We start from the raw sequence: 12,944 nt of genomic DNA on the forward strand, positions 1-12,944 counted from the left end.
TTTAATGTCATAATAGGGAGTTTAGGTTTTGTGCACCTGAACTTAAGGGACGCAATCTGCCAGGCATACAAAAGATTGCAGAAAAGGTATATGAAAGGAGTACAAAAGAACACAAGCAGGGTGTCGCGATTTGGGTACGCTTGGGTGCTCTACTTCCAAATCTCCCTAATGTTAACTACTTGACCTGAGAACCATCTACTGGGGTACTTTCTCTCATACTGCAATCCGCACCAGACTTCTGCTTCTGTTGAAAATTTCACAACTTGCTCTACTACTGGATACAACTGCATCGTGTTAAATGATGGACAATCTTTTTTTCCTTTTTTTTTTTTTTTGCAATCATCACTTCCTGTTTTTTCTTTGCAGAAATCGCACATCCCTTACCGAGACAGCAAGCTAACGAGAATCCTGCAGGAGAGTCTTGGAGGTAACTCCCGGACAACAATTATCATTTGCTGCTCACCGGCATCTTTCAATGAGTGTGAAACCAAGTCTACACTAGAGTTTGGCAAGAGGTAAGCACAAGTCTGTCTGATTGGTGGTTCATTGTCTCAAGCACAACTGACAAAATGGCCCTGTCACATCAAAGGCATACCTATTTGTGCACTTCTCTTTTTTGTACCTGCCTCTTAGGTTTTACGGTGAAGGCATATAATTGAACGTAAGTGTTAAAAAAAGCATAAAAGAGATTGCAATGTCACACGTTTTTGTATTGATTGGCCAAAGGTACTTGCTTACAATTAGCATAAATTACTGTTAATGTAACGTCTCCATTTTTGTTGGAGGTACATTTAGTTAACATGAAAAAATAAAAAATAACCACCCGTTTTACCTGTTGGCAAAATGAGTATGGGCCACTGTTAGTTCTACTGCTCCACAGAGCATCGATCTTGAGAGGTAGAATGTGTCGAATGCGTGCCTGAAATTTTTTGGTTATTTTTGTGGCTGAAGAAGATGCATCGTGTGCTGAACTCTTCTAGGCAGTGTTTTGATCGCACCGCTGGTACGATCGGTTGGGAACTCGGCGCTGACGCCCGTGGTTGTACCTGGGTCGCAAGCCCCAAGGGTAGCGTTGGCCTGGCGGCCTGGGGTACAACTGGAAGCATCCGAAGGTCCCGGCAAAGCATGAGTCGACTGGTAACAACGAAACAACTTGTTTATTTTAACATCGCAAAGAGTTGGCGGTCAGGTTTGACCGAAGTAGAGAGACGGGAGAGCACTTCACTCAACAGAAGAAATCGGAGCCCTCCTTTTGGCGTCCGGGGGCAGCTGTTTTTATACTCTCGCAGTTGAGGGCAAGAAGGAACCCCTCAAAAGACGAGCACGTGAATGTACAATGGGCTAATGGTGACGCACACTGTCGTAGCGCTGCCGTAGCACCATGTCGAGCACGATCTCGTAGCACCCTGTCGTAGCGCTGCCGTAGCACCATGTCGAGCACGATCTCGTAGCACCCTGTTGTAGCGCTGCCGGTCGGGCACAATGACTGTAATGAGAGGATGATCCCTGCTTTCGCATCGCCTGGTTCGGGCACAATGACTGGAATGAGAGGGTGATCCTTTGCGGTCGCATCGCCGCAGTCGCGCCTGGAAACACCTGCCGATGAGCGTTGCGGCGACGACGATCGGGCCAAAATGTCTGCCGCCCCGCCGCAGTCGCGCCGGCAAAACCACGTGTCGCAGGCGAAACGCAACAGACCGCCCCGCCGGGGGAAGGAGATCCCGATGGACAGGGGACTGCATCCGCTGTCCGGAGGGATGTCGCTCGATGATGCTCATAACCGAAGTCGGGCGTCCCTCGACGTTTCTTGAGCGCAGCGCACAGAGAAGGCCTCGTTCTCTCGTTCAGGTTCGCACGGGACACTGCAAAGTGACTTCGGGAGAGTTCACATTTTTGTTCTCGTTCCCGGCAAGCGTTAGAACTACGCTGAAACTCAACCGCTCAGTCAGCAAGCACGGCACAACCCTCACTAAGCCCTGCCAGGCTCTTTCCCCTTTTTATACCACTGCCTAGTTCCTTACAGTAGTCTAGCATCACTCAGAACGCGTCCACAAATTGAAAAATTGCACTAGAAAGCATATCATCACTTTGAAACACTAAACAAAAGCAATATGTTAAAAAAAAATCCTGCCTCAGGAAGAAAAACATCAGTAACAAACAATTTTGAGGCTGATTCCTACGTTAGGGGCTTCGACTTAAGCCATCGGCGTTACCGTTGAGACTCCCCTTTTTGTAACGCACCTCAAAGGAATATTGTTGTAAAGCGAGGCTCCAGCGCAGGAGGCGGCCATTTTTGGGAGAGATGGTCTGCAGCCATTGGAGAGGGCAGTGATCCGTCTCAATGATAAACCTCGAGCCGGCTAGATAGCATGACAATTTCTGAACGGCCCACACGAGACACGCACACTCTTTCTCGGTGGCGCTATACGCCTGCTCACGACTGGTCAGCTTACGACTAGCATACAGGACGGGGTGTTCTACTTCTCCATTTTCCCGTTGGCACAGTACAACGCCCATGCCTCGCTCACTAGCATCGCACTGAACAATGAACCCTGTTGTATAGTCTGGCGATCGTAGCACAGGCTGGCTTGTTAGGGCACTCTTTAGGGCGCTAAAAGCTCTTTCCTTTGTCTCGTCCCAGACGACTGTTTGAGGCTCTGTTTTTCTTAGAGCATCCGTCAGGGGAGCCGCGATATCAGAGTACCTAGGGATGTACCTCTGATAGTAGCCGGCGACACCCAAGAACGACCGAATATCGGTCTTGGTGCGCGGTTGCGGAAAGTCTCGCACAGCGGCCACTTTTATTTCAGAGGGGCGGCGACGACCCTGACCAATCACGTGACCGAGGTAGACAACCTCGGCCTGTGCTAACTGGCACTTAGGAGCCTTGACTGTCAAGCCCGCTTCGCGCAGGCGGGTTAGTACTGCCCGCAAGTGTGCCATATGCTCAGACCAGGATGCGGAGAATATCGCTACGTCGTCTAGATACGGTAAAGCGAATTCTTGCTGTCCCCGCAACACTTTATCCATGAGACTTGAAAAACAGTATGGCGCGTTCTTCAAACCAAAACTCAACACTTTAGGACGGAATGTTCCCATTGGTGAAATGAACGCCGCATACCTACTAGCCTCTTCTGTAAGTGGAACCTGCCAATAACCCCTGACAAGATCTAGGGTGGAAATAAACTGAGCGCTACTAACTTTCTCAAGGCGCTCCTCGATGTTAGGGATCGGATAAATTTGATCCTTAGTGATAGAATTAAGCCTGCGGTAGTCGACGCAAGGACGAGGTTCCTTGCCCGGTACCTCAACTAAAATCAAAGGGGAGGTATAATCACTCTCACCTGCCTCAATAACACCGAGCTGTAGCATTTTCTTTACCTCAGCCTCCATAATATCGCTCTGGCGGGGTGACACCCGATACGCCTTGGATCGTACTGGCTCTGGGGAGGTAAGTTCTATATCATGAGTAAGTACAGAAGTCCTACCAGGCCTCTCAGAGAACAGACCTTGAAACTCTTGTAATAGCTGGTGTAGTTCGGTTTTCTGCTCGGGCGACAGCGGTGCTTTACTGATAAGGTCACTAATGACTTGACCGGTGTCTTCCCTGTTCGTCACTGAGCCTAGTCCCGGAAGCTCGACCGGAAGCTCTTCAGGAACGTTTACCATCATGCACACCACTGCTTCCCTTTGTCTATAAGGTTTGAGCAGATTACAGTGGTAAACTTGCTGTGCTTTCCGCTTTCCTGGCAGACTTACCACGTAGTTAACGTCCGACAGTTTCTGAACAATTCGTGCTGGGCCCTCCCACTGCACGTCTAGTTTGTTGTTTAGCGATGTGCGCAATATCATGACCTCATCGCCAACCTCAAAACGACGGGCCCTGGCTGTCCGATCATAATAAACCTTGGCCCTCTGCTGGGCCTTTGTCATTGCTTCACCTGACAACTCCTGTGCCCTTCTTAAGCGTTCGAGGAGCTTAAGCACGTACTCCACCACGACTGGGTCGTCGCCCCTACCTTCCCACGATTCTCGAAGCATGCGAAGCGGAGATCGAAGCGAGCGACCGTACACCAGTTCAGCTGGCGAAAACCCCGTAGCCGCATGCGGCGCGGTCCTTAAAGCAAACATCACCCCAGGCAGACACAGCTCCCAGTCAGTTCGATGTTCAAAACACAACGCTCTCAACACGCGCTTCATGACGGAGTGGAGCTTCTCAACGGAATTCGACTGTGGGTGGTACACTGAGCTGTGTAACAGCTTTACCCCACACCTTTCGAGAAAAGTTGTCGTCAAAGCGCTAGTAAACACTGTGCCCTGATCTGATTGGATTTCCGCAGGGAAACCAACTCGCGCAAATATGGACAGTAGTGCATTAACTATCTCAACTGAGCTGAGTTCTTTAAGCGGCACTGCTTCAGGGAACTTTGTCGCTGGGCAGATCACAGTCAAAATGTGTCTGTACCCCGTGGCTGTTACCGGCAGAGGTCCCACAGTATCAATAACGAGCCGTCTAAAAGGCTCCGTAATGATAGGTACCAATTTCAACGGCGCCCTTGATTTGTCCCCTGGTTTGCCCACCCGCTGACAGGTGTCACATGACCTCACGAAGTGGTCTGCGTCCCGAAAACACCCTGGCCAATAGTACTCTTGCAAGAGACGGTCCTTAGTTTTCTTAACTCCTAGGTGTCCGGACCACGAACCCCCGTGTGACAAGCGCAACAGATCCTGACGATAGCATTGAGGCACGATCAGCTGATCGAACTCCACTCCTCTGCGGTCTAGATACTTCCGGTACAGGACTCCACCTCTTTCCACAAAACGCGCAGTTTTCCTGGCGATACCTTCTTTGACATTGCAGCGCACGTTTTCCAGGCTGCCATCCTTTTTTTGCTCGGCTATCAAAGCCGTCCGGCTGACTTTTAGCAACCTATCAAGTCCGTCTGACGTGGGCGCGATGAGCAAATCAGTAGATAGCTCTTCTAACTTTCCCGCGTCGGGCGTTTCCTCTCCAGTATCTGGCGCCTTTAACGTTACAGACTCAAGTTTATTCAGTTCGGGCGTGCTCGGAATATCAGCTTGCTGCGCCTCTGACCCTTTTTCGTTGTTTGATAACGTCGGCCCCGCAACTACCGCCTTTGCAGCGAGCTCCCGAACCTTCGATCTGGTTAAGGCCTGAACACTAGCTTCACCAAACAAAAGCCCCTTCTCGCGCAGGAGGTGATCGGACCTGTTTGAAAATAGGTACGGGTACTGGGGTGGCAGCATAGATGACACTGCCGCCTCCGTTTCAAGCGCTCCGAAAGGTCCTTCAATAAGCACCCTTGCTACTGGCAGACACACGCTATGAGCTTCCACGGCTTGCTTGATCCATGCGCACTCGCCCGTGAACATATGGGGTTCTACGTAAGACGGGTGAACTACATCCATTGTAGCTGCGGAATCGCGAAGCACTCGGCACTCTTTCCCGTTCACGAGGAGGTCTCGCATGTAAGGCTCGAGAAGCTTCATGTTCTCATCAGTGCTGCCTATTGAAAAAAACACAACTTTTGGTGTTGTTTCCGGACACTGCGCCGAAAAGTGACCCGGCTTCTGGCACGTATAACAAACGCGCGCTTGCCTCATCTCGAACCGCTTTCTGCGTTCGGCTTCGGCTGCCGCCGTCTCCTTAGGTTCGGTCGCACTGCTTCCACTCGCATCCGCACTACGCGTGTTCCCCTTTGCTCTCATGGGTGTGAACTTCGGCCTCTCAAACTTCGAGCCAAATTCACCCTTTTGACCGTCCTTAGCTCCGCGAGCCCGACGCGTCACAAACTCCTCGGCTAGCTCAGCGGCTTTAGCCACCGTACAAACGTCTGGCCTATCCAAGACCCAGTATCGCACGTTCTCCGGTAACCGACTATAAAACTGTTCTAGCCCGAAACACTGCAGAACTTTATCGTGGTCACCAAACGCTTTCTCTTCTTTGAGCCACTCCTGCATGTTTGACATAAGCCTATACGCAAACTCTGTATATGACTCACTTCTGCCTTTCTCATTTTCCCGAAACTTCCGACGGAACGCCTCCGCAGACAGCCGGTACTTTTTTAGCAGACTCGATTTTACTTTGTCGAAATCCTCTGCTTCCTCTCTATCCAAGCGAGCGACTACGTCGGCCGCCTCGCCGGGTAACAAAGTGAGCAAGCGCTGTGGCCACGTTTCCCGAGAGAACCCCTGCTTCTCGCACGTTCGCTCAAAGTTAACCAGGAACAAACCAATGTCCCCTCCAAGCTTAAACGGCCGCATCAGGTCAGTCATTTTGAACAATACTCGTTCTCCTGCACCGTGTGCCTGACTTCCATTACGAGCGCGTTCCATCTCTACCTCGAGACGCTTCATTTCCAAAGCGTGTTCGCGCTCTTCTTTTTTCTCTTGTTGCTCTCGCTCTTTCTGTTCTTTACGTTCACGCTCTTCTTTTTCTTTCTGTTCTTTAAGTTCCCGCTCCTGTCTTTTTGACCTCTCCTCAATAGTCTCAAGGCATTCCGACAGCTCGTCATCCTCAGCCTCTAACTCAAGAATAGCCTTTAGCAGTTCAGGTTTTCTTAGTTTGTCTGAGACATCCAGACCCAACTCTCTTGCAAGCTCCAACAATTTCGGTTTGCGCAACGACTTCAAATCCATGGCTGCTCTGAATGCTGCTTTCTCTACTGCTTACTATTGTCTTGCCGCAAACTAACCCGGCAGCAACGACAACCACAATTACCAGCTCTGTTTCTGACACTAACAAAAAGCCTGGCAAAGCTCAGAAGAAGAAAGTCCCGCACTCACCAAACCTCGCAGGCAGGAATTCCGCGCAGTCGTTCCGCTGCAGGCAACCAGTCATCACACAGGGCTCGTTGCACTGCTCCCGGATCGTCGATGAGCTGCTCAGCATACAGTCAACTGCATCTCTTCGCTGCTGGCCTCCGTTGTCGCGATCTCACCGCTGGCAGACAGTTGTTTGAAGTCGGAGGCGATCTCACCGCTGCCAACCAGATGTTTGGATCGCACCGCTGGTACGATCGGTTGGGAACTCGGCGCTGACGCCCGTGGTTGTACCTGGGTCGCAAGCCCCAAGGGTAGCGTTGGCCTGGCGGCCTGGGGTACAACTGGAAGCATCCGAAGGTCCCGGCAAAGCATGAGTCGACTGGTAACAACGAAACAACTTGTTTATTTTAACATCGCAAAGAGTTGGCGGTCAGGTTTGACCGAAGTAGAGAGACGGGAGAGCACTTCACTCAACAGAAGAAATCGGAGCCCTCCTTTTGGCGTCCGGGGGCAGCTGTTTTTATACTCTCGCAGTTGAGGGCAAGAAGGAACCCCTCAAAAGACGAGCACGTGAATGTACAATGGGCTAATGGTGACGCACACTGTCGTAGCGCTGCCGTAGCACCATGTCGAGCACGATCTCGTAGCACCCTGTCGTAGCGCTGCCGTAGCACCATGTCGAGCACGATCTCGTAGCACCCTGTTGTAGCGCTGCCGGTCGGGCACAATGACTGTAATGAGAGGATGATCCCTGCTTTCGCATCGCCTGGTTCGGGCACAATGACTGGAATGAGAGGGTGATCCTTTGCGGTCGCATCGCCGCAGTCGCGCCTGGAAACACCTGCCGATGAGCGTTGCGGCGACGACGATCGGGCCAAAATGTCTGCCGCCCCGCCGCAGTCGCGCCGGCAAAACCACGTGTCGCAGGCGAAACGCAACAGCAGCATTAGTTATGCTGCATCATGGGTGAATGGCCTACTTCAATCTCTGCATAAGTGTATGTACAGTCTACTCAAGATAATTTAAACTCCGCCGCTAAGTTTTGCTGAAATTAGAAAAGTGTCAAAATTTTTGTAAGCCCACTTGTTTTTCAATGTATTTTGATGCTGCTTAATTCAAACAAGGATTTCAGTTAGTTCTAACTTACTGGAATCCCAAGGCAAAGCAGCATGGTCAAATACAGCATGCAAGAGGACAACCATTAGACATAATATTCCAGTTACCACATATGTTGATGCACGCCACTAAGGTGTAGGCACCACCAACCCAGTTGCTTATTGGTGGCTCTGACATTCTGAATGTGCCTACAACAGCAGCTCTCTCGCATAGCTAAATCTAGTATACATACACAAAAAGTGGACAGGAGGATGGCCATTGCAGTAGCTTGGTGGTAGAGAATTGGATGCAATACACACCATACATGCACGCACTCACACACACAAATGCCCAAGAAAGGATGCCGTTTTCTTTGGTGTTTGTGTGTATGCAAGTGTGTTTTCGTGTGCTCTGAAGCTGTTACCAAGATAGAGTACCAGCTAGCCCAGCTACAAGTTCTTCTAAACTGCATTCACAATGGGGCTGATGTGGGTTTGGCTACCACCTGCGGCTAGATGTCATTTCATCCAGCTTCATTTCCCTTTTTCTTGTATTGTGCATTTTCAGTTAAAATGAACAATTTATTTGTCATATACTTACCTTCATTGTCTGTTGGCTTTATGTGGTTGTAGCTATAAAAAATCTACCTCTTTAGTTGCCCTCATTCTTCTCTCTTTGATGCAACTTGGGCAGTTGCTCTCCATTGCACTTTGTTTTGTGTGTGCGCAATTTCGTATAATAAATTGCAATTCTGTGCTGGACCAAATTTTATTCAGCTTAAGATAACTTAACTTTATAATTATAATGAAAATCTGGGACCCCTTTGAGAATTAATCAACTCAACTGTATTTGTGAATTTGCTTGCATAGTGCTTGAGCTTACCCTGGAAAAGTATTCTTGTCCAATCTTGCTCGCTTCCTGCCGTCCATGTTGTACCCGGTGTTCCACAAATATCTCGATGTAACTAAAGCGCTTGTGTGGCCTTTGTGGCTGCTGGCACGCAGGGCCAAGACCATCAAGAACACTGTGATTGTCAATGAGGAGCTGACCGCCGAGGAATGGAAACGGCGATTCGACAAGGAGCGTGAGAAAGTGACCAAGCTCAAAGGCCAGCTGAGCCGAGCAGAGTTTGAGCTCAGCCGCTGGCGCAATGGTGAGTGCCTGGCCTGCTTGTTCGTACTTCTATTTGGGGGGGGGGGGGGGGTTACGTGTCATGTGATTGTCTTGAAGCTCATCCCATCTTCATATTCATTTAGAGCAGGGACCCCAAAACCTGTTGGTCCAGGCACCACATTCTACATTTGTCAGAGTGTTGTGGGCCGGATGTGGATTAGGTGAACCTGCTGTGCAGTATTTCAATAATGAAATACTGAAATGAAATATTAGGTCCTGCTTTTTAAACAGTTCTGCCGGGGTGGTCATGATAATGCACAATAAATTCATACAGGAAAATGCAACATACTATACACATATTTTCAGGGGAGCATACATATAAAATTCCCAGAGATACAAATAGAAAATACAATCTTTTGCTGTGCGATTACACAAATTGCAAGGAACACAAATGTACAATTGCATAATCATGTACTTAATCACTGGAGGACAAGAAAGGCAGGGCTAAGAAAGGAATACATCTGGTGTTTCAATTTTACTACTTTAACTCGGGTTGCAAGCCAGATTAGCAAATTATTAGGTGAAACTGTTTCCTTTTCCAAATTGTGCAAAGATACTAAGCTCACCTTGAATGCTGCTAAGACTAAAGTCATCACTTTCACATGCAGAACAGCAAGCATTCTTTTTTCTTGTTTTGTAGATTCTGTGCCATTGTGTAAGGTGTGCGAGATCAATGATCTCGGTGTTCCTTTTGATACTGCCTTACACCTTACTGCTCACACTAAACACATTGCTGGGTATGTGCTCTCTTGGCTCTGTTTGCAGACTATCGAGGGAATTATCGTATTTACTCGCATAATGATAGCACTCGCGTATTGATCGCACCCCTGAATTTTGTCGTCAAAATTTGATTATTTTTTTTAATTTCCCGTGTAATGATTGACCCCAAACTTGCCGCAGCTATGTGTCGTGTGCCAAGTCTAGCTAATATTGATCGCGCTTACCATCTGTCGAGTGCTACGCGAATGACTCTTCAAGACAAATCAAGCGGTCTGCACGCACCAAACATTCTTAAGTAGATGCCTCATTTCATTACTTTCATCACTTTCCGCACTCTAAAAAAAAGCTGCAACCAAACTTGCCTTTATTATGTGTAGGCTTTATAATGGTTGTGGTCGACAACAAAAAAGGCGCCTTTCGACTCTTCTCATCTGCACTCGTGGGCACGCAACAAATCGCAAGCGGCAACGATAGTAGCCACGTTTACACTGATACATTAAAAGTGTACCCTGTTCATATGCCGACGCTTGTAACAGAGCTAAGATATTCACCCACCCTTAGAGGAAACGTGCCGTATTAGGATAGTAGTGAAGACAGATGCCGCAGTTTCCGCAGCATGCCAGCCATGTGTTTCTATGTCACTGGCAGCCAAGCGTGCCCATCTGTTTCTGTCCCCTCAAAGTGGACATGGCTACGTTATTGCCGCAAACTTGCCGATATTAACGATATTGTTCATTACTGATACTGGAGAAACTGTTTCAATGCACGTAATGTACTCGTGAGAAGAAAAAAAATCGCATTCGGCGCGTTAGGCTTGCTCCGCCGGCCGCCATTTTTGTTTTGGTGTCCCGCAGCAAATGCGGGACGAAAAAAAATTTTTCTTTTCGCGGGAAATTTAACCCGCGTAATAATCGCACCCCTGATTTCGCGTCAATTTTTCTGACAGAAAAGTGCGATCATTATGCAAGTAAATACAGTATCCTACACCGTTTTGCAAGTTGTACGCAACAATCTGTCTTCCTCAATTCGAATATGTGTCGGTCGTCTGGAAAGGCATTTCTAGATCCAGCAGTGGCATTGAATTATAGATGGGGTCCAGAAAATGTTGCTAAGCATATACAATCACCACTTTGCTAACACAGACACTGGACCTTGTTCTAGCAATGTTGGGTTATTGTCGTTGCCTTTACTTCGCTGTCGATGTAATTGCGTTGACCTTCTGTTGCTTTTTAAACGCCTTCACAGTATCCTTACCTGCCCAAAACTCCTCAGTTGTATCATGTTTCGCATTCTGCACGAGACCACCAGAAAACATAGACCTTTCCATGTTCCTGACTGTATCACTCAACCGTCTACAGAATAACAAGTCTTTATAATGTTTGTTTTCATGATCTCGACAGTTTTTATAACTCGTTGTCATTGTTATTTTCCAAGCTTTGCATTGTCGTCATAGTTTTGCACATTGTTCAACTGCCTTTCCTCTTTTTCCTTTGTATTCATCTTGAGCATTGTTGTGTGTACACTCTTTTCACATTTTATTTTATTGATTGTTTTTACTTATATTCCCCTCTACTTCTTTTGTTTTTGTTTTTAGTGTATGCGTGCACCAGCACTCGCACTTCCTGAGTGTTTCTGGGCACGGTAAATAAATAAATAAGTAAATAAACGACTGGTTATTATTATTATTATTATTATTATTATTATTATTATTATTATTATTATTATTATTATTATTATTAAAGAAGCCACTGGCAATAGTCCCTTATACTAGTGGCTCAACAACTGGTAATGTTAACACCAGGAGACATGTATATCTGTGCTGACACAGTCTCCACATGTAATTGTTGTTTAGGGTTTCGCTCAGTGCTGCTTGAAATTCTTTTGGAGGAAATTTGCGATGGTTACAGACACTATTGCTGCCAAATGAAGTGTGAACAGCAGAGCGAGCATGCTTTAAGGATAAGTAAAGGCACAGTGCTTCCTGTCGGTCAGTCATCACGAGCACATACACTTTAGCCGCACTGTGCAAGGACGTGAGCATTCTTGCGTACTGGAGACAAACCGTATGTGCGCGCCTGTCTTTGGTGACGACTAACCAACAGCACACACCTTCAGTAAGCTATGCTTCGGGCATGCCCTCACTGTTTGGATGTTCTTTGACGCTGATAGTACAAAGCTGTACTTGAAGCAGAGTACAGTTTTCAAAGTACAGGGACAAGTTCTCATTTAATCATTGTGTTGCTCTCGCACGTCCATGCAAACATCTGCCTGCTCCGACAGGTGAAAATGTACCAACGGACGAGCAGCTGAAGGACCTGGAGACCAGCACCATGAGCCTGTCTGAGACAGCATCGACAACCAACCTCTCGGCCAGCACACTATCGGTGGGAGGCACTACCCCCACCACGGCCGCGGCCGCTGCAGCCGCCAAGGCAGACCCCCTGGCTGGGGAGGAGCGCACGCGCCTGTACGCCCAGTTGGACGAGAAGGACGATGAGATCGACCGCCAGAGCCAGCTCATTGAAAAGCTCAAGGAGCAGATAATGGAGCAGGAGGAGGTGTGTATACGTATATGTAGTTTGCGTATGCAGTATATGGAATTATGCAATATATGCGGTACATGCATTGTCAGATTTGGCAGTCGTAGTTGTAGGAAGGACCTTGGGGCGACAGGACTAGGCAAGCAGGATTTATTTACATGTTATTTACAGTTGAACCTGAGATACATCGACAGTGTAGCGTGACTCCCAATTGGAGCACGCAAGATGACGCATACAGCAAACAGCTTATGAGCACACAGCTCACTGGTACATTTCGAGCACGACAACGAGCACGCAGCTCACGAGTACATTTCAAGCATGACAACGAGCACACTCCAGCAGCCAACAATTGCTGCTTATAAGCTCTCTGCTCGACGTCATAGTTCGACGTCATTCAAGATGGCCCGCCCTTTTTGGAGGAGGATGAGGGCTGTCGACTTGGAGGAGGATGCGGGCCTACATACACGTGCCGCACACACACACACAGGTGTAATGGTCCGTAGCCGACGTCAGAGGGGCTTCGTAGAACTCTGAGCCGTCCCTGTTGACGCGGGCAGGTAGCACATTGTCTGGTGTCTCGAAAAGCTCATGGGGAGGTTCCGCCAATTACCTCCCCTCGAGAACTCCCCT

The 12,944-nt window shown here is 48.3% G+C and overlaps 1 protein-coding gene across 1 annotated transcript in view; it reads left to right on the forward strand.

The window, feature by feature from the left end:
- Positions 1–12,944, forward strand: part of LOC142572666 (kinesin heavy chain-like) — a 164,619-nt gene that overhangs the window by 122,079 nt on the left and 29,596 nt on the right. Inside the window, exons 10-12 of the mRNA XM_075681949.1 lie at positions 367–515; positions 8,886–9,034; positions 12,055–12,332. Of these exons, the coding sequence (XP_075538064.1) occupies positions 367–515; positions 8,886–9,034; positions 12,055–12,332 (576 nt within the window). The remainder of the gene's footprint in view (positions 1–366; positions 516–8,885; positions 9,035–12,054; positions 12,333–12,944) is intronic.

This window comes from Dermacentor variabilis, chromosome 2, assembly GCF_050947875.1.
Source record: "Dermacentor variabilis isolate Ectoservices chromosome 2, ASM5094787v1, whole genome shotgun sequence".
Classification (NCBI taxonomy): domain Eukaryota; kingdom Metazoa; phylum Arthropoda; class Arachnida; order Ixodida; family Ixodidae; genus Dermacentor; species Dermacentor variabilis.